This window comes from Nerophis lumbriciformis, linkage group LG09 (assembly GCF_033978685.3).
Source record: "Nerophis lumbriciformis linkage group LG09, RoL_Nlum_v2.1, whole genome shotgun sequence".
In the NCBI taxonomy this organism is placed as follows: Eukaryota; Metazoa; Chordata; class Actinopteri; order Syngnathiformes; family Syngnathidae; genus Nerophis; species Nerophis lumbriciformis.
Genome location: NC_084556.2, coordinates 7,155,405 through 7,179,024, shown reverse-complemented (window position 1 = coordinate 7,179,024; position 23,620 = coordinate 7,155,405). Strand labels below are relative to the sequence as shown.

General features: G+C 39.8%; 2 protein-coding genes across 9 annotated transcripts in view; both read left to right on the top strand.

Moving 5' to 3' along the window:
* clip2 (CAP-GLY domain containing linker protein 2) overlaps positions 1-11,671 on the top strand; it is a 309,205-nt gene extending 297,534 nt beyond the window's left edge. For all 5 annotated transcript variants that reach the window (XM_072913773.1, XM_061962721.2, XM_061962720.2 and 2 more), the window contains 6 exons: positions 1,054-1,137; positions 2,503-2,659; positions 2,803-2,962; positions 3,152-3,340; positions 8,851-8,910; positions 8,990-11,671. In XM_072913773.1, coding sequence (XP_072769874.1) covers positions 1,054-1,137; positions 2,503-2,659; positions 2,803-2,962; positions 3,152-3,340; positions 8,851-8,910; positions 8,990-9,004 — 665 coding nt within the window. In that variant the 3' untranslated portion in view covers positions 9,005-11,671. The remainder of the gene's footprint in view (positions 1-1,053; positions 1,138-2,502; positions 2,660-2,802; positions 2,963-3,151; positions 3,341-8,850; positions 8,911-8,989) is intronic.
* Positions 11,672-20,292: 8,621 nt separating this feature from the next.
* The window catches only part of gtf2ird1 (GTF2I repeat domain containing 1), an 80,915-nt gene continuing 77,587 nt past the window's right edge, over positions 20,293-23,620 (top strand). For all 4 annotated transcript variants that reach the window (XM_061962730.2, XM_072913775.1, XM_061962729.2 and 1 more), the window contains exon 1: positions 20,293-20,560. The gene's annotated coding sequence lies outside the window, so the exon portion shown is untranslated. The remainder of the gene's footprint in view (positions 20,561-23,620) is intronic.

The following is a 23,620-nucleotide window of genomic DNA, read 5'->3' as shown; positions in this document are numbered from 1 at the left end:
TCTAACTACTGTTATTTGTTGGAGGCTAAATTGCAGGATCTTTTAGGAATGGTTGAAAGGACAATGTTGTATGTGGGAGACAGGTGGTGTCGCAGACCACCTCCTTTGTTCAGGGATAGGTTTTCAACCTCAATATAGATGGCTTCCCTCAGTCCTCTTTCGTACCATCCGTCCTCCCTGTCCAGAATCTGTACATTTTGTGTATCTGTAAGTGCTTTGAGTACATCATGCTTTGGTAAGGTACTTTTTTGAAACCTTTATTCTGTTAGCGCAGTCAGACTTGATGTGGCGCACGGGGCTATTATTGTGAAGGAGGGGAAGTGTGCTTTGCTGTTGTTCTCTGCTTGAGGAGTAAGAAAGGACTTGAGGCTGTAAAAAAAAAAATACTCCCGTTTGTACATAAATGTTACATCGATGATGTCGTTCACAACAACACAAGCAGATGAGATGTGTGGTGGGTGTATGGATTGTTCTTGCTAGCTTTAGCTTTGTAGTTTAGTTGCTCTTTTAAGCGATGACAGCATCTCACTCACATTTATGTCAATTTCCCTGATATTATTTTGAGTTTAACAGCGGATTCTGTTCGACTAGCCAATTATGTGACTCCGTCTGCAGTTCCTTCAACGCGGAAATGATATGCCTTACTTTTTTTGTTGAGATTAGTGATCATTAATTACCACTGTGTCAAAAAAAAAAGTAGTAACCATGGTGAGATCCCAATTTTCTAGTAGACGTTGTCATATGCTCACTCACCCGTTTCACCGAATATGCATGCAATTAATAGTTTTATTTCGATTATTGTATTTTCATGATCAAGAGAATCCGAAATCAAAATGTTATAAATTGTCCAGCCCAATGTTATGTGCATTTATTAGAATAAATAATATACTGTAAGTCGTCAGAAAAATCCTTTTTCATATCAGCTATTTAACTTAAAGACTCATTGAAGCGAGAAAGTGTCGATAATTACTCGATTACTGAAATAATCGACAGCTGCAGCCCTACTCCGAAGGATCTCCACTAGCCATGTTCAATCAGTGTAACTGTTTTCAGAAACCATGGAGAAGTTGCTGAAACGGGAAAAAGAAGTTTCCACTCTCACCTCACAGCTGGAAGCCTTCAAGTCACAAATGGGAGGTAATTGTAGCAAAAGACATTAAAGGCCTACTGAAACCCACTACTACCGACCACACAGTCTGATAGTTTATACATCAATGATGAAATCTTAACATTGCAACACATGCCAATACGGCCGGGTTAACTTATAAAGTGCAATTTTAAATTTCCTGCGAAACTTCCGGTTGAAAACGTCTAGGTATGATGACGTATGCGCGTGACGTCGATGGTTGAAACGGAAGTATTGGGACGCCATTGTATCCAATACAAAAAGCTCAGTTTTCATCGCAAAATTCCACAGTATTCTGGACATCTGTGTTGGTGAATCTTTTGCAATTTGTTTAATGAACAATGAAGACTGCAAAGAAGAAAGCTGTAGATGCGATCGGTGTATTAGCGTCTGGCTACAGCAACACAACCAGGAGGACTTTGACTTGGATAGCAGACGCGCTATCCGACGCTAGCCGCCGACCGCATCGATGATCGGGTGAAGTCCTTCGTCGCTCCGTCGATCGCTGAAACGCAGGTGAGCTTCGGTGTTGATGAGCAGATGAGGGTTGGCGTAGGTGGAGAGCTAATGTTTTTAGCATAGCTCTGTCGAGGTCCGTAGCTAAGTTAGATTCAATGGCGTCGTTAGCAACAGCCTTGTTAAGCTTCGCCAGGCTGGAAAGCATTAACCGTGTAGTTACAGGTCCATGGTTTAATAGTATTGTTGATTTTCTGTCTATCCTTCCAGTCAGGGGCTTATTTCTTTTGTTTCTATCTGCAGTTTAGCCCGATGCTATCACGTTAGCTCCGTAGCTAAAGTGCTTCACCGATGTATTGTCGTGGAGATAAAAGTCACTGTGAATGTCCATTTTGCGTTCTCGACTCTCATTTTCAAGAGGATATAGTATCCGAGGTGGTTTAAAATACAAATCCGTGATCCACAATAGAAAAAGGAGAGAGTGTGGAATCTAATGAGCCCTTGTACCTAAGTTACGGTCAGAGCGAAAAAAGATGCGTCCTGCACTGCACTCATTATTCACTCTCACTTTCCTCATCCACGAATCTTTCATCCTCGCTCAAATTAATGGGGTAATCGTCGTTTTCTCGGTCCCAATCGCTCTCTCTGCTGGTGTAAACAATGGGGAAATGTGAGGAGACTTTCAACTTGTGACGTCACGCTACTTCCGGTACAGGCAAGGCTTATTTTTATCAGCGACCAAAAGTTGCGAACTTTATTGTCGTTGTTCTATACTAAATCCTTTCAGCAAAAATATGGCAATATCGCGAAATGATCTGCTATCCCTGTTTAAATTTTAAAAAATCATTTCAGTAGGCCTTTAAGTTTACAACAAAAACAACAAATATATATGTGCTCACGTTTTTGCCTTTAATTGCCAGTTCTGGAGAGCAGAGTCCGTACGGGGGAAAAGAGAGCCGAAGCCCTGGTCAAAGAGAAGGTACGCGTGGAGGCAGAGCTGGAGTCAATGACCAGGAAGTCCCATGATGCTTCAGGGCAGCTGCTTAGCATCAGCCAGGATCTACTTAAGAAAGAGAGGTGACGTACAGTTAATATTTAAAATTCCCCACATGGGATGAGCAAAATATGGCACATGGTCCACCCACGAAACCACCGTGGCACTCTAAAGACAAGTAAAACCCTCAGAGAGACAGTTTTTCTTACTATGTTTTTTCATGCAGGAGCCTGAACGAGTTGAGGGTTTTGCTTCTGGAGTCGCGTCGTCACTCGCGGGAAATGGACAAAGACCTGAACCGGGAGGTGCGCAAGGCCGAGTGGAGGGTGAAGGAGCAAAAACTGCAGGATGACATCAAGACGCTGCGGGATAAACTGCTGCTGCTGGTAAGAGGATGAGGTCTTTTTAGTTGTTGACCGAAGAACAGTGTTAGGAAGTCCAGTGGCCACCAGAGTGCGCCATTGAAGAACTTTTAACAAGCAGGTTTTTATGGCCCTTGCTGTGTGCACTGGGAACAGATGTGGAAGCACACAAATGTTCAAATGGTATGGTACTGAGGTGCATTTATATCACAGGGCCGCGAGAGGTTCTCCCCCGACCATCGCCGACACTCCATGCTGGACCCCTCGGCCCTGGACTCGGAGGTCAGTCGTCTCCGGCAGCAGTTGCTGAGCACCGAGGAGGCCCTGAGAACCGCTCTGGAGCACAACCAGCAAGTGGACCAGCTGGTGCAAGCCATGGGCAAGCATCCAGACAAAAGCCCGGTAAAGAGCACACCTGGCAACATTTGCATTTGAAAATACGGGAAAACTACGCACTACTCTTTTACTGCAGAGCTTTTATTTTGAAGGCCTGACTTAACTGGCCGAAGTAGTGCTTCTCAATTATTTTCACATTTTGGGCCCCCCTAACTCTCTGCCACGATTATAAATGATATAATTTGTTTATAAAATGAGGCCCTTTTCCACCAAAAGTTCAGGAACATTAGGTTTTTGGAACTGCTAGTTCGTGGAACTATAGGTTCCTGTAAAGGTGTGTGGTTTGTGTTTCCACCGCATTTCACAGTTCAGAGTAATTTATACAAGTCAGGTTGATGACGTATGGAGGAGTGGTGTAATACATTTCTACATTTATACAACCTGAATAAACAGACACTATTGGGTCAGAGTTATTTACCTAATATGCAAAACGATATGATTTTAAAAATAAAGTACCGAATTGTTCATAAAAAGTCAGGCTTTTGTCTGCAATGTCCATCAGTCAGAAAGTTGTCCTCTCAGGGTCAGGTGATTCCTTTTGGTCCATTCAGCTGTAAATACCAGTGACGTGCGGTGAGGTTGATGGCTGGTGAGGCACTGACTTCATCACAGTCAGATTTACAAACATATGAACCCTAAAGAGTATCTTATTCACCATTTGATTGGCAGCAGTTAACGGGTTATGTTTAAAAGGTCATACCAGCATTCTTCCCTGCTTGGCACTCAGCATCAAGGGTTGGAATTGGGGGTTAAATCACCAACAATTATTCCCGGGCGCGGCGCCGCTGCTGCCCACTGCTCCCCTCACATCCCAGGGGGTGAGCAAGAGGATGGGTCAAATGCATAGGACAAATTTCATCACACCTGGTGTGTGTGTGACAATCATTGGTACTTTAACTTTACACATACAAACTGTAGCACACAAAAAAGCACATTTAATTAAAAAAACGTTATTATGGTCTTACCTTTACTTATAAGTGCGGGAACAGTGGTGTTCGTGTTGGAGGAGTTGTGAATGAATGAAATATGAAATCCGTGCTGCAGTCTGCAGGTGTACCTAATGTTGTGTCCCTGCAGTCGTTCACGGCTCCTCCGGCGCGAGCATTGTTGTTTTTGCACTTTTTGGCTTCTTGTTAAGGGACTTTTTTTGGGTGGATTCGGTCTTGCACGTGGAGGGTTTGGGTGTGGGCTTTGGTTGGTGTGGCGCTCCCGTCGGGGGGTGCACTCTGCGCGGAGGTGCATTAACCGGCACCAGGACGCGGGATTACGCGAGCCTCAGCCAGTGCGTCTTCGCAGCAGTTTTATGATTGCTCAGCACAAGAAATACGTTACACACATACAGTTGTTGACAAAATACACTGTACATTATATACCTCAGCTAACTAAACTATGGAAATGTATAATATAATTCATATAGCAATACGGTCTCACTGCACAGCAGGCCAGCAGTTAGCCGAGTCCGCAATCCATGTTAAGGCACTGAGTGACGTGCCTCAACTGGCTGCTGATCACAGCACCGTCTCTTCTCAGTATTTGAACGGCAAATGTGAAAATTCAGCGATTTTGAATAAAAATAATCTAAAACTGGTGAAGTTAAATGGAAAATAACTTTATAGTATAATCACTGGATACATATAACAATTTAATTATTTTTTTTTCTTTTTTCTTTTTTTTTCCTTCCATGATGGCAGGTGAGGCCCTGCCTCACATGTCTCTAGTGACCGCACGTCACTGGTAAATACCAATATATAAGTAAAAAATGTCAATGTTTATCTCACGCCGACAACACGAACACGCCGGCTTTACCGTTAACTTGTTTTTTTTTCATACATTTTTCTTCGTTTAACCAGGTAAAATCTCATTGAGATGAAAATCTCTTTTGCAAGAGTGGCTTAGCCAGGAGAACAGCAAAAACAGGTTTTATAAATACATATAACGACAAAAACCGAAGCAGTCACGCACTATAGTTAAAAGTACAAATGACTTAGAACATAAACAATAGGTAAATAATAAAATGTTTCAAAAAGAACAATTTAAAAACAAGTTCAGTGCCCAATAGAAACAGTTTCTCGATCCTTCAAAAGGGCCTGAAATTCCCCTAAAGTGATGAGTTCAGGTAGCCTCAGATTCTTTTGTAAATCATTCCATGACCATGGAGCAGCAAATCTGAAGGCTTTTTTACCGAGACTTGCGTTGGTTCTAGGAAGCAACAGGCCAAGGATGTCCTGTGAACTTAAACTGTAGCGACTGGAGTCTCTACACATAAAAGAACATAAATAAGGGCGAACTAGTCCAAGAAGTGATTTATATATAAAATCTGCGAATTGACAAAGATAAATAGTTTGTGGTTGCATACGAAGTGCGATGGTGGCCCAGGTTGCCACAAGCAGTAACAAAATGTTAAGCACAGTTATATACAGTATCCAGTTCTTTCAAATAAGTGTCGAGTGCATTCAAAAAAAGCAAGTCTCCATATTCTAGCAAAGGCATAAAAGTGGTCAGAATCAAGTGTTTCCTATCTTGTTTCTAAAGAAAAAAACAATTTAATTTTAAGTTTAGCATCATTAGCATTCCGTTTACTTGGGTTGAGGCTAATAATTATAAAAAATGGAGTGTCACTGACTACTTTTACAACATGTAATAAAGTAAATAGTTCATATGTGATGTCATTTACATTCGTTTCACTCGTGTACTGCCTCCCTTAGTTCACATTTATCCACCGAAGCCTCAGAGTAGTAAGCAGCTGAGGTCGTTGCCTCGGTAAATACGTTGAAAAGAGTCCGTCCACTTCTCGTAGCTTTGCGTACCGAAATGAAGTTTGTAAAAAATAATACTACTTAAAACTGCATATCGTTTAAAGCAGGGGTTCTTAACCTTTTTGACCTCGTGGCCCAACTTTTCCTTCACTTAGAGTCCTGGGGCCCACTCAAATATTAACACTGAATGAGTAAACTTACACTTTTTTTTTGGCTAAAATGAGCATGTTGTGTAGTGCACAGCTTGTCAAAGCAGGTTTAAAGCATGATACTGATAAAGTATGTCCTGTGGAGTCACATGACTCTTTCTTAAATAGTGGGCCTGCCACTATTTAAGAAGAACTGGGCTAGAGGATGTGCTAGCCGAATTTAGGACATTTTTTTTCATGCCGCCCACTGCAAAAGATAACTGTGGTGCTTCGGCAACACCGGAGATTTAGTTTTTTCATGAAATTTCAAATAGGGGAAAAATATAGGGGGAATGTGCCGGGATAGAAGAGCAAAACACAGAAGGAGGTATAATGTGGATAAATAATACCACCCAGTGGGGAAATCTTAAGCTGGTACACAAAAAGTGACACTTTTTAAAATAGAATAAAAAAAACGACAATTGACAGCAAACAAACACAATGTGGCAGTCACCAACTTAAAAGAAAACTGTACTTTTTTTTTTTTTTTTTTTAATGTCCCCACCAGTCATGACCCTTATGTGATACATAAGGATCATTACTCCGGTACTTTTGTCTTGTTCTGTATATTGTACAGTATTTTGTATTTCTATAGTGTTTTGTATATTGTACAGGATTGTCCATTATTTTTATTGGATAGTAGTCTGTTTATTTCAATTGTTAGTTTTTTTCTTTACTGCCTGTTGTGTAATTTATTTTATTTTATTATTTATTTATTTTTACCCCATATTTGTTCCCACTACCGCACCTTAAGGTGGAGTCCTTAATCTCGTTAGCAAATATAATGACAATAAAGTCCATTCTATTCTATTCTATTCTATACAAGAACCCAAATTTGTTCTCTCCTTGAGCTGCTAAATTCAGAACAACAACAAAAAAAACTTCCTAGTGATGTTGCGGTGGTTTGTTGACAGCCATGCACTATCGAGTCGGTAGCGTGTTCATTTTTTGAAGTTGATCAACTTCTCGGTTCGGGTAAGATGCAGGATTTTACTAACTCAAAGGCAATGCAGCAGCGGTAAAAGCAGCTCAAGCTCTTCTTCTTTATTTTACGGCAGGTCACAAACAACGTTTTTAGCAGCTCAAACTAACTAGTAGCTGGCTACTCGGTAGGGGTGGAAGAAGCAGTATGACGCCATAAAAGTAGTTCCTGTGTTAGCTCTTAGAACAGGGGTCGGGAACCTTTTTGGCTGAGAGAGCCAAATATTTTAAAATGTATTTCCGTGAGAGCCATATAATATTCTTTAACTCTGAATACAACTAAATGCGTGCATTTTTAAGTAAGACCAAAATTTTTAGAGTACCGTATTTTTCGGACTATAAGTCGCAGTTTTTTTCATAGTTTGGCCGGGGGGTGCGACTTATACTCCGGAGCGACTTATGTGTGAAATGATTAACACATTACCTTAAAATATCAAATAATATTATTTAGCTCATTCACGTAAGAGACTAGACGTATAAGATTTCATGGGATTTAGCGATTAGGAGTGACAGATTGTTTGGTAAACGTATAGCATGTTCTATATGTTATAGTTATTTGAATGACTCTTACCATAATATGTTACGTTAACATACCAGGCACCTTCTCAGTTGGTTATTTATGCCTCATATAACGTACACTTATTCAGCCTGTTGTTCACTATTCTTTATTTATTTTAATTTGCCTTTCAAATGTCTATTTTTGGTGTTGGCTTTTATCAAATAAATTTCCCCAAAAAAATGCGACTTATACTCCAGTGCGACTTATACATGATTTTTTCCTTCTTTATTATGCATTTTCGGCCGGTGCGACTTATACTCCGGAGCGACTTATACTCCGAAAAATACGGAATAATAAGTCTCTTTTTCTTTTTAATAACATTGTTATTCTGAAGGTAACCAATAATAAATAAAATACTTCTTACCATTAATGCGACTTCTGGTGCTGTATGGTTTTGCTGATGGCTTTGTAGTCTGGTTGATACGTGGTTATTTTTAACACTGTGATTACCAGCGGAATTATTCAATACTTATCGTGTTCAGCAATATCAGCTAGGATTTATCTGAGAGCCAGATGCAGTCATCAAAAGAGCCACATCTGGCTCTAGAGCCATAGGTTCCCTACCCCTGTCTTAGAATAACAATGTCGCTAATACTTGGTTGGTATGCAGGTCACAACATGTAAATGGAGTGCTGTTGGTGGTTTGTGGATATTTTTTAGACCACTTTATAGGCAGAATAGATTAATCCCAATTGTGAGCAGCCTCTTTCTGTTTTCTGCAGGTTTTCACGATGTTCACTAAAATGAAAAAACCTGTGTTCTTGTCTCACATAGGGATTGTGGATGATGGGCAAAATTCCCCCCCAAAAAAGTGCAGTTTTCCTTTAAATCGTAAACATTTTCAGACAATTACTTTCAACACAAGTGCGCAAGCAGGGTGTTAAAACGTCAAATTCCCTTGCACACAACCACTACATATGCCTTGCTACACATTAAATAAATGCCTGGTGCTCTCTGCAGTTGAGTGAACAAAACACTCAATTCTGCTAATTCTAAAACGATAGTGATAAATGTAAGTCCAATTTTTTCCAGATTCATGGAGGCATGTCAGCCAATGGAATCCATCATCAGGAGCCCAACAACACTCAAGATGTTTGTATTACAAACACACTAATAATGACATCTGTTGATGATGCTAAAACTCATCTTATTTTGGCGGGGTGTCTTTCAGGAGCAGCAGCGTTGATACAAGCTAAGGCGGACGGCCATCCAACTGCGACATGCTAGGAGGACGTTCATACCAAAACTGCAAGCACCTATTATCAAGTCACAAGGGCAAATTAAAGTACTGTAATATAAATGAGGACACGTGGACTCGGAAAGATATTCTCATCATCATCATTGACCTGAGACGTTTCACAGTAGCAGGAATGTCTTCTGAGTTGCAAGAGAGACAATTTCAACAACGATGACGAGAACAACCACAGACTGAGGCACTTTTTTGTTGTCTTATTTATTATTTTGACTTTCTTTTTGTTGCTCCTCAGCTTTGAAGTAATCAACCCGAGTCAAGACTCTCCTAAGACTCTGGGAACTGCGCTTGACGAACGATCGATGTCCCCAACGGTGTGTCGTGCACAACATCGGTAAGTCGTGAAGGACAACGAGTATTATTGGAGACATTAAAGTAATACGTCAAACTAAATGTGTTCTTTAAAATGGTAACATTCTACATACTGGAGAAATGAGCCTACATAAAAAGATTGTTGTTGTTAGGTTTGCAGTACGGAATAAACCACCATGCCTCCTGAAATAAATCCTACAATTATGTTTTATTTTTTTTGCCTTTGAAAATAAGTGGACTTCCTGCTTGGACTATTTCATTGCTGTTAATCGAAGGAATAAATATTCTGAAATGTTACCATAAAACTTTAGTACTAGCTTGCACCCAGAACACTGTGGACTATGATGCTGTTCCCTTGACTGCTCAATGGGACGGTTGCTAACTGAAGGGCTACCACACACAAACTGGTGTCCTTTTCTGCCCCTTACTATACAATATATTTTAATGTACACCGTAGGGCTAATTATTGGACTCAAAGGTAACAGTTTGTACCTTTTCCAATACATAGAAGGTATGTTCCCAAGCTCTGAAGCAGAACCTTTGAGGGTACCACTCCAATGCCAAGCTACTGTACCCTGCAAAAGCCAAGAGTCAATTCTGTCCCTCAAACAAAATATTAAATAGGGCTACTCCTGGACTGTAATGTTCCAGGACCAAAAAGTACTAGGTATTTTCCCAAGCTGTAAAACTTAAGTGCCAAGGGAACAAAACCAGTATGATTTAGGGTACCGCCCCAGTAAAAAAAATCCTGAAACCCAAAAGGTAGACTCTACTCTGATATGGCTATTCTTTGGACTCAAATGCGACTGCTAATATTGTTTCTGGGATCAAATTAAGTACTAAACATATTCCCAAGCTGTAAAATGCAAGTGCGAAGGGAACCTTGAACCCTAAAAGGTACAATCTACACAAATGTACCCCATAAAGGGCTGATCCTTGGACTCCAATATACTGTTTCTGGCATCACAAAAGTACTGAACCAGACATGTTCCCATGCTGTGAAACACTAGTGACAAGGAAACAAAACAAGTTTCTTTAGGGGTACCACCTGAGTAAAAAGACCCTGAACCACAAAAGGTTCTATCTACACTAATGTATCCCATATAGGGATGATCCTTGGACTTAAATGTAACTGTTAATACTTGCTGCTGGGATCAAATAAAGTACCAGGTATGTTCCCAAGTTGTAAAACGCAAGTGCCAAGGGAACAACATTAGCATGTATGGGGTACCACCCCAGTAAGAAGGCCCCAAAATATACAATCTACATTCTACTCTAATGTATCCCACATAGGGTTGATACTTGGGACTCCAAATTAACTGTTGATACCATTTCTGGGATCAAAAAAGTACCAGGTATGATCCCAAGCCATACAAAACAAGTGCCAAGCGAACAAAACCAGTATGTTATATGGCACCAGCCAAGTAAAAGGTACAATTTTCACTTGGACTCAAATGTAGCTGTTGATAGCGTTACTGGAACCAAATAAAGTACCAGACATATGTTCAAGCTTTAAAACACAAGTGCCAGGGGGGGGGGGAAATCCAGTATGATTCAGGGTACCATGGGGTACATGAAAGAAGTAAGTACCAGGTATGTTCCCAAGCCGTGAAAGACAAGTGCCAAGGGAACAAAACTAGTATGTTTGAGGGCAACATCCCAGTAAAATGTATAATTCACTCTAATGTATCCTATATATAGGGCTAATCACTGGACTCTAATGTAACCATTGATACTGTTTCTGTGATCATAAGAAGTACCGGACATGTCCCATGCTCTAAAAGACAAAGGTCACTGGTACAAAAGCAGTACCGTTAAGGGTACCATTCCTGTCACAAGCTTGTTGGCTAGTGTTAGGCAACCACTACAACCGATAACCAAATGTACTGTATAACATAGGGCTAATTCCAGGTGTATGTACCATTTCCAGGTCCCCAAAAGTACCATTTATGGTCCCGGGTTATAGGTGTCATGGGTACAAAAGTAGAACCTTTGAGGGTACCACTCCAGCGACAAGTTGAACTGCTTCTTCACCAGGGGACTTTCATTTGCAAAAACATTATGGGCTGAGACGTCTTCCAAGTAATTTTTAAATGCATTTCTCATTTATGTACTATTGTAGTCTGAATATTTTGAAGACATTATAGGTGACACAGATGTACAGGTGCTGGTCAGTAATATAAGGAGCTACATTTTGGATATTATTGTAATGTAAGGACCTTACCACAGGTGGGTTCTTTCTCTGGGATTATTGCCGCTTTGTTTTCAGAGATTGAGTCATTAAAAATGTACAACCTAGTCAATGGTCATTTCTTCTGCATTGTTTTCTTTTTACTGCAACATTTGATTGGTAGATGTTTTTGTGAGTTATCACCGGTTTATGAAGTTTGTATGCAGGTGAGAAGCAATCTGCGAATCCCTAAGGGTCAAAAGACTGAAGGACTAGGGCTGGCCCCTAGTTAGAGAATGCCATGAGCCAACTACGATGAAGCACAGTCCTCCATCCACCACAGACACCCGTTGCAAGACCTGGAGACCCCAACAGCAAGGGGAAACCATTGGACACGACTCGAAAGGACACCAAGAGTCATCCACTGGCCAGGTCCTACCACCAGAGAGAACCAGATTCCTCAAACTGTTTTAGGGGGGTGTCACAGAATCTGGGTGCCACACCCACAATTTACTAGTACTACTACTACTGTACAGTGTGCTAAACACTGCAGGGCCAGCTAATCCCAGTGAAGCTAAATCCTCCACTTGCCACAGGAACCCGTTGCAAGTCCTGGGCACCACACTGGCAAGAGGAAACTATCGGACACGTCACTAGAGCTGGCCATCAAGAAGAGTGCACCAGGAGTCAACCACTGGCCAGACCTCACCACTAAGGGGAACCAGACTCCTCTATCCATTATGGAGACTCCTACCACTACTACAGTGCGCCAAACACCGCAGTAGACAGGTGTGCACCCCCCACCAATCCCAGAGGCTAACCACCCACAGAGATTGCACAATCTCTGCCAACCATCATCTAAGCCCCAACATCAAGGGAAACCAGTCTCCCACTTGCTACATGGATTTGTTGCATGACCGGACCACAACAGGTGAGAAGCACTATCTGCGAATCCCTATGGGTTAAAGGGCCGAAGGACCAGGGCTGGCCCCTAGCAAGAGGATGCCATGAGCCAACTGCGATGAAGCAGAGTCCTCCATCCACCACAGACACCTGTTACAAGACCTGGACACCCCACCAGCAAGGGGAAATCATTGGACATGACTCAAAAGCTGGCAATTGAGGAAAGGACACCAAGAGTTATCCATTAGCCAGGCCCCACCACCAGGGAGAACCAGAGTCCTATATCTGTTACAGGGACTCCCCACAGAATATGGATGACAAACCCACAGGTTACTCTTGCTACTCAGTGCGCCAAACACAGACGGAGACATGTGTGCACCCACCAGTAAATACTAGTGAAGTGAAGTCCTCCACTCACCACATAGACCCCGTTGCAAGTCCTGGGTACCACACCTACAAGAGGGCACCTTAGCCCATGTTCGGAAAGTTGCTACTATGTGGCGACAGGTGTGGGTGCCATAGAAGCAGAGACGAGGGCAACCAACTAAAGAGGGCCTAATCTAACACAAGTGCCAACCTTTGACCAACACTCAACAACAGGGAAAACCAGAGTCTCCCAAATGCCACGGGGATCTGTTGCATGACCTGACCACCACACCCACAGGAAGGAACCGTAGAACACCACTCCCGTCCCCAGGGAGTGGTTGGCGAACAAGAGTCAGAGGGACCTACAACATGACCTGGGCACTACACCCACAGGTTACAGAACTGCTCGACAGATTACAAGTGGACATGAAACTAAATCACAGCCCAAGACCAACGCCATGTTGCATTTGATTCAGTACATTCTCTCCAGGGTTGATTTCTTGTATTTAAGACCATACTTTATCATGTCTTAGGCAACCATTTTGGAACAATTCCACTTTGTCCCATGATGATTTAAGACTTTCATGCCAAATATTTAATCACATTTCCAACACCCCCTGCAGCAATGTAGGTTTTGGCAAATGTCAGGACTTAACCACATACAGTGTCCTGTGTCTAACAAATGATCTTTTTGATTATCGACTCACATTTTAAATCTGAACGGTCAAAATGTTAGCTTCACAAAAACAGCTGCAAAAATAGAAGTTACAGTTAAAGAATACTTATAATTCCGTTCTGCTTAAAATATACATGTTTAGTTTGAATGCTGTTTTGGGAATTTATAGCCTGTAAAGACCAGTACAGTAATCCATCATTTGGGCCTCACCGTGGGAAATTAATTATTAATCATAAATCGAATACGTTCATAGCTAAAGCATAAAAAAACCTATTCCTGGGGTTTCTTGTCAACGGTTTGTTATGGGTAGTTGAATTGTTCACCCACTAATAGGGAACGTGAGCTGGGTTTAGACCAGGTATGTCAAACTGGATTTCATTGAGGGCCACATCGTAGTTATGGCTGCCATCAGAGGGCCACTTGTAACAGCGAATAATGTACTTTGCCTCTGGATTTCATTATTAATTATATAAATTGTTTTAGATAGACTGTCGATTTTACAGTAAAAACTTTACATTTACAAAATTTTACTGTAAAATATAGTTTTTTTTTGTTCAGTATTTTACAACAATTTAAGGTAAATGGAAAAACAGTACAACTGTTTTTTTGGAGGGTTTTTACGGAAAAAGCTGGCAACCTAGTTGCCAGAATTTTGGTGTTACATTTACAATGTATAACCAGTACAAGTTCTTTTTTTATTCTAGCAACTTAGCTGCCAGTTTTTCTACTGTGAAAACAAATGCATCGTTTTCCATTTACAGTAATACACCGTTAAAAACAAGATTTTACAGTAAAAATAAGGCAGCTCAGTCAACAGATTTTTAATGCAAAATACTGGTAGTTTTTTTCAATTTACAGTAATATGCTGTAAAGAACACCTTAAAATGTATAGTAATTTTTATTAATTTGATGGGTAGTTTGCTGTAAAGTGAAGTATTTTCATTTAGACAAAAACATGTTTGGAAAGTATGATAATATACTGTAATATTTGTTGCAATATTGGATACTATTAAAGTTTAAAAGGTATGCAATTACAAGCAGTACATATATTTTTTCTGTCAAAATGAAAAATATCAAAACATAAAAATATTAAGTACTTTATTGACACATATCATTTCCAGGTGTTTGCGGGCCAGATAGAATCATGTCGGCCCACGGGCCTTGGGTTTGATACCTGTGGTTTAGACCGTCGTGAGACAGGTTAGTTTTGCCCTACTGATGATGTGTTGTTGCAATAGTAATCCACGCACTGTGATTGGTTTGGTCTCATCTAGTGGCCAATATTACTGTAGTATTTATAATTTTGCGAGGAGAAAATATGTCACTTTTTGTATTGCGTTGCCACACAGCCAAAAAACATGAATCTTAAAAAAATATATATGAATTTTAATTCATATATTTTTAGTCAAATGTTGCTTTTTGAAAATAGTCATCCATCGCCACATTGCGCTTCAAATATTGCGGCTTCACCAAATCGCAGGGATATTTTTTTCAAAGCATATCATCTACAATTTTTGGATCCTAAAATAAGCATTTGAAGCATAAAAATAGTTAAATCAGCTATAAAAGAAAAAAAAAAAATACTACAGTAGTATTGGCCACCAAAGGAGACCAAACAAATTTAGAGCGTGCTGTTTAGTATCATGGCCACTGATTGGCTCAGCCTCAGGCAGCATTACCATATAAGGAGAATATAGTGTAATGGTTACCAAAGGATGCTATATTTCATGTGTAAAGGGCTCCTATAATGTTGGAAAACATATTTAAAAGGTCATAAACAGGTATATTATTCATAATGAATCATTCCTACTTCGCCAAAATTAATTTATCGCAGTTATGTCCGGTGGTCTGTTGAAATGGGTTACCTAATGCTACTGAGCATGCATGGCATTAGCGCAAATATCTATCGAAATGAGCTACCTTGTGTAGGTAAAGATTTGACTTTTTCACTAGCGCTACAAGCGAGTAATCATTTGAATGTATATTTATTCCATAGTGTTGTCTGACCAGTAAGCATGCAGACAATTACATTGTGAGGAAGCTCACATGGACAGAGTAAAACAACTTGCACTGAGCCTAGTCTATAAAATCCGCTACACCTCCCTGATACCGAAGTATACGTCAAACTACTTCCTTAACGTAAATGACCGCCATAACCACAACACCAGAAGGAGCTCCACTAACCACGCTAAACCCAGATTTCGATCTAACAAAGGTATTAAACTCATTCTCTTTCTATGCCACATCAATATGGAATGCACTCCCAACAGGTGTAAAAGAAAGGGCATCTCTATCCTCCTTCAAAACCGCACTAAAAGAACACCTCCAGGCAACTTCAACCCTAAACTAACACCCTCCCTTCCACATCATACCTCTTTGGATTGTAAATAATCAAATGTAAATAATCAAATGTAGACACTTTTTCTTATACTTTCTGATCTCTCTCTCTGTGTCCACTACTTGCTGTACATATCCTACCAAGTCAGTCCTACACTGTTTCAATGTCAATTTCTCTGATGATGCAATTGTTGATGACTGAAGTGTTGATACCCAACCAAACCTAACCCCCCCCTCCATATCCCACACCCCGGATTGTAAATAATGTAAATAATTCAATGTATATACTCTGATGATTATCTTGTGTGATGACTGTATTATGAAAATAGTATATATTTGTATCTGTATCATGACCCCGACTTAAACAAGTTGAAAAACTTTTTCGGGTGTTACCATTTAGTGGTCAATTGTACGGAATATGTACTGTACTGTGCAATCTACTAATAAAAGTCTCAATCAATCAATCAATCAATTCATGGTAATGGCCAATGTTAAGGGGAACATTTTTTAAGTGTTTATTTATTTTTATTTTTTTCAACCAACAGCCACAATCATGTAAAAAAAAAAAAAAAAAAGTTTTCAATAGGGCCTTTTTAGGTAACAAGGAACTTGTGCAACGTTGCCATCTCACGCTAATTTTACGGAACATATGACTTCTCTAAAACATTGCACAGCTGCCCTGCACACAAATAGGCGGCCATATCTTCTTCTTTTTTCTTTTTGCACATAACATCCTGTATCCTGCGAAATCGTAAATGAGAATACATTTTTGGAGAGTAATAATTGATAGTAAACTATCATGGAAACCTCATGTCAGACACATTAAAACAAAAATCTCTAAAAGCCTCTCAATTGTAAACAAAGCAAAACTATACCTCAATGAAAATGCACTCCGTACTCCATACTGCACCTTGGTACTGCCATACCTTACATATTGTGTTGGAAGTATGGGGGAATATTTACCACAACACAATTCATCCTCTGATCAGATTACAGAAAAGAGGAGTGCGGATCATTCACAACGTTGGTTATTTAGAACAGTGTTTTTCAACGTTTTTTGAGCCAAGGCACCTTTTTTGCGTTGAAAAAATTTGGAGGCACACCACCAGCAGAAATCATTAAAAAAAGAAACACGGTTAACAGTAAAAAGTTTAAAGTCAATTGTTGGGTATGACTTTAAAGCATAACCAAGCGTGCATCAATGTTGCTCTTGTCTCAAAGTAGGTGTACTGTCACCACCTGTCACATCACGCCCTGACTTATTTTTAGTTTTTTGCTGTTTTCCTGTGTGTAGTGTTTTAGTTCTTGTCTTGCGCTCCTAATTTGGTGGCTTTTTCTCTTTTTTTGGTATTTTCCTGTAGCAGTTTCATGTCTTCCTTGACCGCTATTCCCCACACCTTCTTTGTTTTAGCAATCAAGAATATTTCAGTTGTTTTTATCCTTCTTTGTCGGGACATTGTTGATTGTCATGTCATGTTCGGATGTACTTTGTGGATGCCGTCTTTGCTCCACAGTAAGTCTTTGCTGTCGTCCAGCATTCTGTTTTTGTTTACTTTGTAGCCAGTTCAGTTTTAGTTTTCTTCTGCATAGCCTTCCCTAAGCTTCAATGCCTTTTCTTAGGGGCACTCACCTTTTGTTTATTTTTGGTTTAAGCATTAGACACCTTTTTACCTGCACAATGCCTACCGCTGTTCCCGACATCTACAAAGCAATTAGCTATGGGCTGCCACCTACTGATATGGAAGAGTATTACACGGTTACTCTGCCGAGCTCTAGACAGCACCGACACTCAACAACAACACATAATGTGCAGACTATAATTACTGGTTGGCAAAAAATATTTTTAACCCAAATAAGTGAACCCAGATGATCTCCCACGGCACACCAGACTGTATCTCACGGCACACTAGTGTGCCGCGGCACAGTGGTTGAAAAACACTGATTTAGAACATACTCACAATCTGTTGCTCAAATTTGATGACCTTGTTAAATATAATACATTAATAATCGTATATAAAGCATTTAACAAATTATTGCCGCCTAATCTACGTTTTTTTTATAAGACGAGTGCAGGCTCATAACTTGAGAGGCTTTGGATATTCCTTATTGCCGAGAGCTCAAACCACTCGTAAACGCTTTTGTGTGTCTGTATGCGGAGTAAAACTATGGAACAAACTGGACTTACATCACAAGCAATGCCAAACTATTAATCAATTTAAACTATTATACAAACATGGGGTCTGGTTCAAATATAGAGATAAGGGTCTTTAAATTGACCTGCTGCTATACTCTGTCAATGTTTCCTTACCATTATTGCTATGTTGTCTATTGCCATTGTTGGTATATTCATTATTCCTATGTTGTTGATACAAATTATTCTTACAGTGTAATAATTATTGTTACCTGTGGTAATGCCACTATGATACAACATCTGTATTATACAGGTAAAAGCCAATAAATTAGAATATTTTGAAAAACTTGATTTATTTCAGTAATTGCATTCAAAAGGTGTAACTTGTACATTATATTTATTCATTGCACACAGTCTGATGCATTCAAATGTTTATTTCATTTAATTTTGATGATTTGAAGTGGCAACAAATGAAAATCCAAAATTCCGTGTGTCACAAAATTAGAATATTACTTAAGGCTAATACAAAAAAGGGATTTTTAGAAATGTTGGCCAACTGAAAAGTATGAAAATGAAAAATATGAGCATGTACAATACTCAATACTTGGTTGGAGCTCCTTTTGCCTCAATTACTGCGTTAATGCGGCGTGGCATGGAGTCGATGAGTTTCTGGCACTGCTCAGGTGTTATGAGAGCCCAGGTTGCTCTGATAGTGGCCTTCAACTCTTCTGCGTTTTTGGGTCTGGCATTCTGCATCTTCCTTTTCACAATACCTCACAGATTTTCTATGGGGCTAAGGTCAGGGGAGTTGGCGGGCCAATTTAGAACAGAAATACCATGGTCCGTAAACCAGGCACGGGTAGATTTTGCGCTGTGTGCAGGCGCCAAGTCCTGTTAGAACTTGAAATCTCCATCTCCATAGAGCAGGTCAGCAGCAGGAAGCATGAAGTGCTCTAAAACTTGCTGGTAGACGGCTGCGTTGACCCTGGATCTCAGGAAACAGAGTGGACCGACACCAGCAGATGACATGGCACCCCAAACCATCACCCAACCATGCAAATTTTGCATTTCCTTTGGAAATCGAGGTCCCAGAGTCTGGAGGAAGACAGGAGAGGCACAGGATCCACGTTGCCTGAAGTCTAGTGTAAAGTTTCCACCATCAGTGATGGTTTGGGGTGCCATGTCATCTGCTGGTGTCGGTCCACTCTGTTTCCTGAGATCCAGGGTCAACGCAGCCGTCTACCAGCAAGTTTTAGAGCACTTCATGCTTCCTGCTGCTGACCTGCTCTATGGAGATGGAGATTTCAAGTTCCAACAGGACTTGGCGCCTGCACACAGCGCAAAATCTACCCGTGCCTGGTTTACGGACCATGGTATTTCTGTTCTAAATTGGCCCGCCAACTCCCCTGACCTTAGCCCCATAGAAAATCTGTGGGGTATTGTGAAAAGGAAGATGCAGAATGCCAGACCCAAAAACGCAGAAGAGTTGAAGGCCACTATCAGAGCAACCTGGGCTCTCATAACACCTGAGCAGTGCCAGAAACTCATCGACTCCATGCCACGCCGCATTAACGCAGTAATTGAGGCAAAAGGAGCTCCAACCAAGTATTGAGTATTGTACATGCTCATATTTTTCATTTTCATACTTTTCAGTTGGCCAACATTTCTAAAAATCCCTTTTTTGTATTAGCCTTAAGTAATATTCTAATTTTGTGACACACGGAATTTTGGATTTTCATTTGTTGCCACTTCAAATCATCAAAATTAAATGAAATAAACATTTGAATGCATCAGTCTGTGTGCAATGAATAAATATAATGTACAAGTTACACCTTTTGAATGCAATTACTGAAATAAATCAAGTTTTTCAAAATATTCTAATTTACTGGCTTTTACCTGTAATCCTTGAACAAAGTAAGAGTGAAACTCATGGGAATAATCACTGAATGGAGAACTGGGGGTGGGATTAAATAAATGATCTTCTTCCCACTCCCTTTCAGGCAAAACTGGACAATCATGCATTACATACTATACATTACCTTTTGCACTATATTAATTTATATTATTATGTGTTGTCAACTTTGTACTTTTTTATGTTATTGCCTGAAATAAATAAATAAATGGGAAAAAAAATGAAAATGAAAGTTGCCCAGGGATTTCGCAGACGCAAAAAAAATAAAAATAAACACTTGTAATTCCCCCCCCTGCGTGATAAACAACACGGCTACTCCCTGAGGACTTTTTCTTTCTTTTTTTGCAGCTGCAGAGGTTGCTGCCTTTAACGTAATCCTGCATGTAAATGTCAGCCAATGGAGTGTGTCGTTGAGTTGGGCTGGGATTAGCAGGAGGCGAATGAGTTTCAATTTTACTGGATTACAGAACAAAGAGCGAGCGGGGAAAGGGACACCCTGGCTCGGGTTAAAGCGAGGAAAGAAGAGCGAGAAGGAGAAGACGGCTTCTTTTCCAACACGGCGATGATCGGGATTATGTGTTTTGTGGCGCGTCGTCGTGGATGTGCGAGTCTTTTGTGATGGATTAAAGAAAACAACATATTCCCGGATTGACAGCAACGAGGCTATTTAATCGCTAATTACGGTGAGTCGGGCCACCATTTCTCTTGATTCGCACGCCGCGCGGGTGCGTGGAAACATTGAGGCGTTACATTGTTGTGGATTGAAGGCGGAGAATTTACGGATTATTTCTGGATGCTAACGCTAGCTAGCTAGCTAGCCTGCTAGCTTGCGTTATTATGATACTGTTAGCTAATTAGCCGCGGTGACTTTTTTCTTCTTCTTTCAAATAGACTCAAGACTAGAAGGTTATTGGCCTCTTTTAAATGAATGCGCGCAACGAAACATTTTTAAAATGCGTAAAACGTAGTGCTATTTTTTATTTATTTGTCCTTGCTGAAGTGTCCGTCACGTCTGCATTAAGCGTATTACAACAAAGACAGCTAGCTCATTTACAACCCAGACTTGACAACTTTAATAACGACCAAATCGACTTGCTTGAGTTAATTACAACTTTTTTTTTTTTTTAATTTAACATTGTGTTTGTACTTATCTTTAAAAATGATCTCGTATTTGTCGTCGTGGTAAAAAAACCAAAAAAGAACTTAAGTTCAACTTTCCTTCTAACTGTTAATTTACTTCCATAACCATTTTGAATGAGTTCCTTGAGATTTTTTAATCCAGAACCTTCCATAGTTGATAACTTTGACGAGTTTCTATTAGTAAGGACCCGCAGGCATCTGCCAGGACTACTAAACAGCTGGAAAACACTGCAGTATCAACTGCTGGCCTGCGGGCCAAAAAAGGTCCATGCATGAATTAATTTGCTACACAAATTGGTAGTTAATAAAATGCAGAGTGCTCCTGTCATTTAGAGGATCTTTGACATCCATTTATGAATTTACTGCCAGAAATGTTAGTTGAAGACACTTTTTTTAATGGCTGGAGCAGCTTTAAAGAACCCAGAAGTTGGTCAAAGATCCTCTATATGACAAGAGAGCCCTACTGTTTTTGAGAACCTACTGCCAAAATGTTGGTAATGTTCTATAAGACAAGGGAGGGGCACGCTTCTGTTGTTAAGAGCCTACTGAAAAACACTTGTCAAAGATCCTCTGCTGGTTCTCGGAATATATTACATAAAAATCTAGTGAAAATATTCTGCATGACAGGAGTACTCTTCATTTTTAAGGACCATTTACTAAACACTTGTCAAAGATCCTCTATATGACAACAGTGCTCTGCTGGTTTTAGGAACCTATTACAAAAAAAAAACTAGTCAAAATATTCTGCATGGCAGCAGTACTCTTCATTATTAATGACCATTCACAAAAACACTTTTCAAAGATCCTGTATATGACAAGCTCTGCTGGTTTTAGGAACCTATTACAAGAAAATAGTCAAAATATTCTGCATGACAGGAGTACTCTTCAGTTTTTAAGGACCGTATACAAAAACACTTGTCAAAGATCATCTAAATGACAGCAGAGCTCTACTGTTTTTAGGAACCTACTACAAAAACTTCAGTCAAAAATGTGCTGCATGACAGGACTCTGTTGTTTTTAAGGACCGTCTAAAAAAATACTAGTCCAAGATCCTTTATTTGACAAGAGAGCTCTGCTGCTTTTGAGAACCTTCTACAAAAACACTAGTAGAATATATTGTATAGGACGAGAGCACTATGCTGTTTTTAAGAGTGTTCTATAAAACACTAGTCAAAGATCCTCTGTATGACAGGAGAGCTCTGCTCTTTTGGAGAACCTACTGCCAAAAATGTTAGCGATCCTCTATATTATAACATTCTGCTGTTTTTAAGAATTTTTTTTACAAAAACACAATTCAAAGATCCTATATATATATGACAAAATAGATTTGCTGTTTATAAGAGTGTTCTATAAAACACTAGTCAAAGATCCTCTGTATGACAGGAGAGTTCTGCTCTTTTTGAGAACCTACTGCCAAAATGTTGGTAATGTTCTATAAGACGGGAGGGGGTTAGGGTTAGGGTTAGGGTTAAAAAACACTTGTCAAAGATCCTCTATATGACAACAGCGCTCTGCTGGTTCTCGGAACCTATTACAAAAAAAATAGTCAAAATATTCTGCATGACAGGAGTACTCTTCAGTTTTCAAGGACCTTTTACAAAAACACTTGTCAAAGATCCTCTATATGACAGCAGAGCTCTACTGTTTTTAGGAACCTACTACAACAACTTAAGTCAAAAATATTCTGCATGACAGAAGTACTTTGTTGTTTTTACGGACAGTCTACAAAAAAATACTAGTCCAATATCCTTAATATGACAAGACAGCTCTGCTGCTTTTGAGAACCTTCTACAAAAACACTAGTAGAATATATTGTATAGGACGAGAGCACTATGCTGTTTTTAAGAGTGTTCTATAAAACACTGTCTGTATGACAGGCGAGCTCTGCTCTTTTGGAGAACCTACTGCCAAAAATGTTAGCGATCCTCTATATTATAACATTCTGCTGTTTTTAAGAATTTTGTACAAAAACACAATTCAAAGATCCTATATATGACAAAAAAAAGATTTGCTGTTTATAAGAGCGTTCTATAAAACACTAGTCAAAGATCCTCTGTATGACAGGAGAGTTCTGCTCTTTTTGAGAACCTACTGCCAAAATGTTGGTAATGTTCTATAAGACGGGAGGGGCACTCTTCTGTTGTTAAGAGCATACTGCAAAAACACTTGTCAAAGATCCTCTATATGACAACAGCGCTCTGCTGGTTTTAGGAACCTATTACAAAAACAACTAGTCAAAGTATTCTGCATGGCAGCAGTGCTCTTCATTCTTAATGACCATTTACAAACACACTTGTCAAAGATCCTGTATATGACAACAGCTGTGCTGGTTTTAGGAACCTATTAAAAGAAAATAGTCAAAATATTCTGCATGACAGGAGTACTCTTCAGTTTTTAAGGACCGTATACAAAAACACTTGTCAAAGATCATCTAAATGACAGCAGAGCTCTACTGTTTTTAGGAACCTACTACAAAAACTTAAGTCAAAAATGTGCTGCATGACAGGACTCTGTTGTTTTTAAGGACCGTCTACAAAAATACTAGTCCAAGATCCTTTATTTGACAAGAGAGCTCTGCTGCTTTTGAGAACCTTCTACAAAAA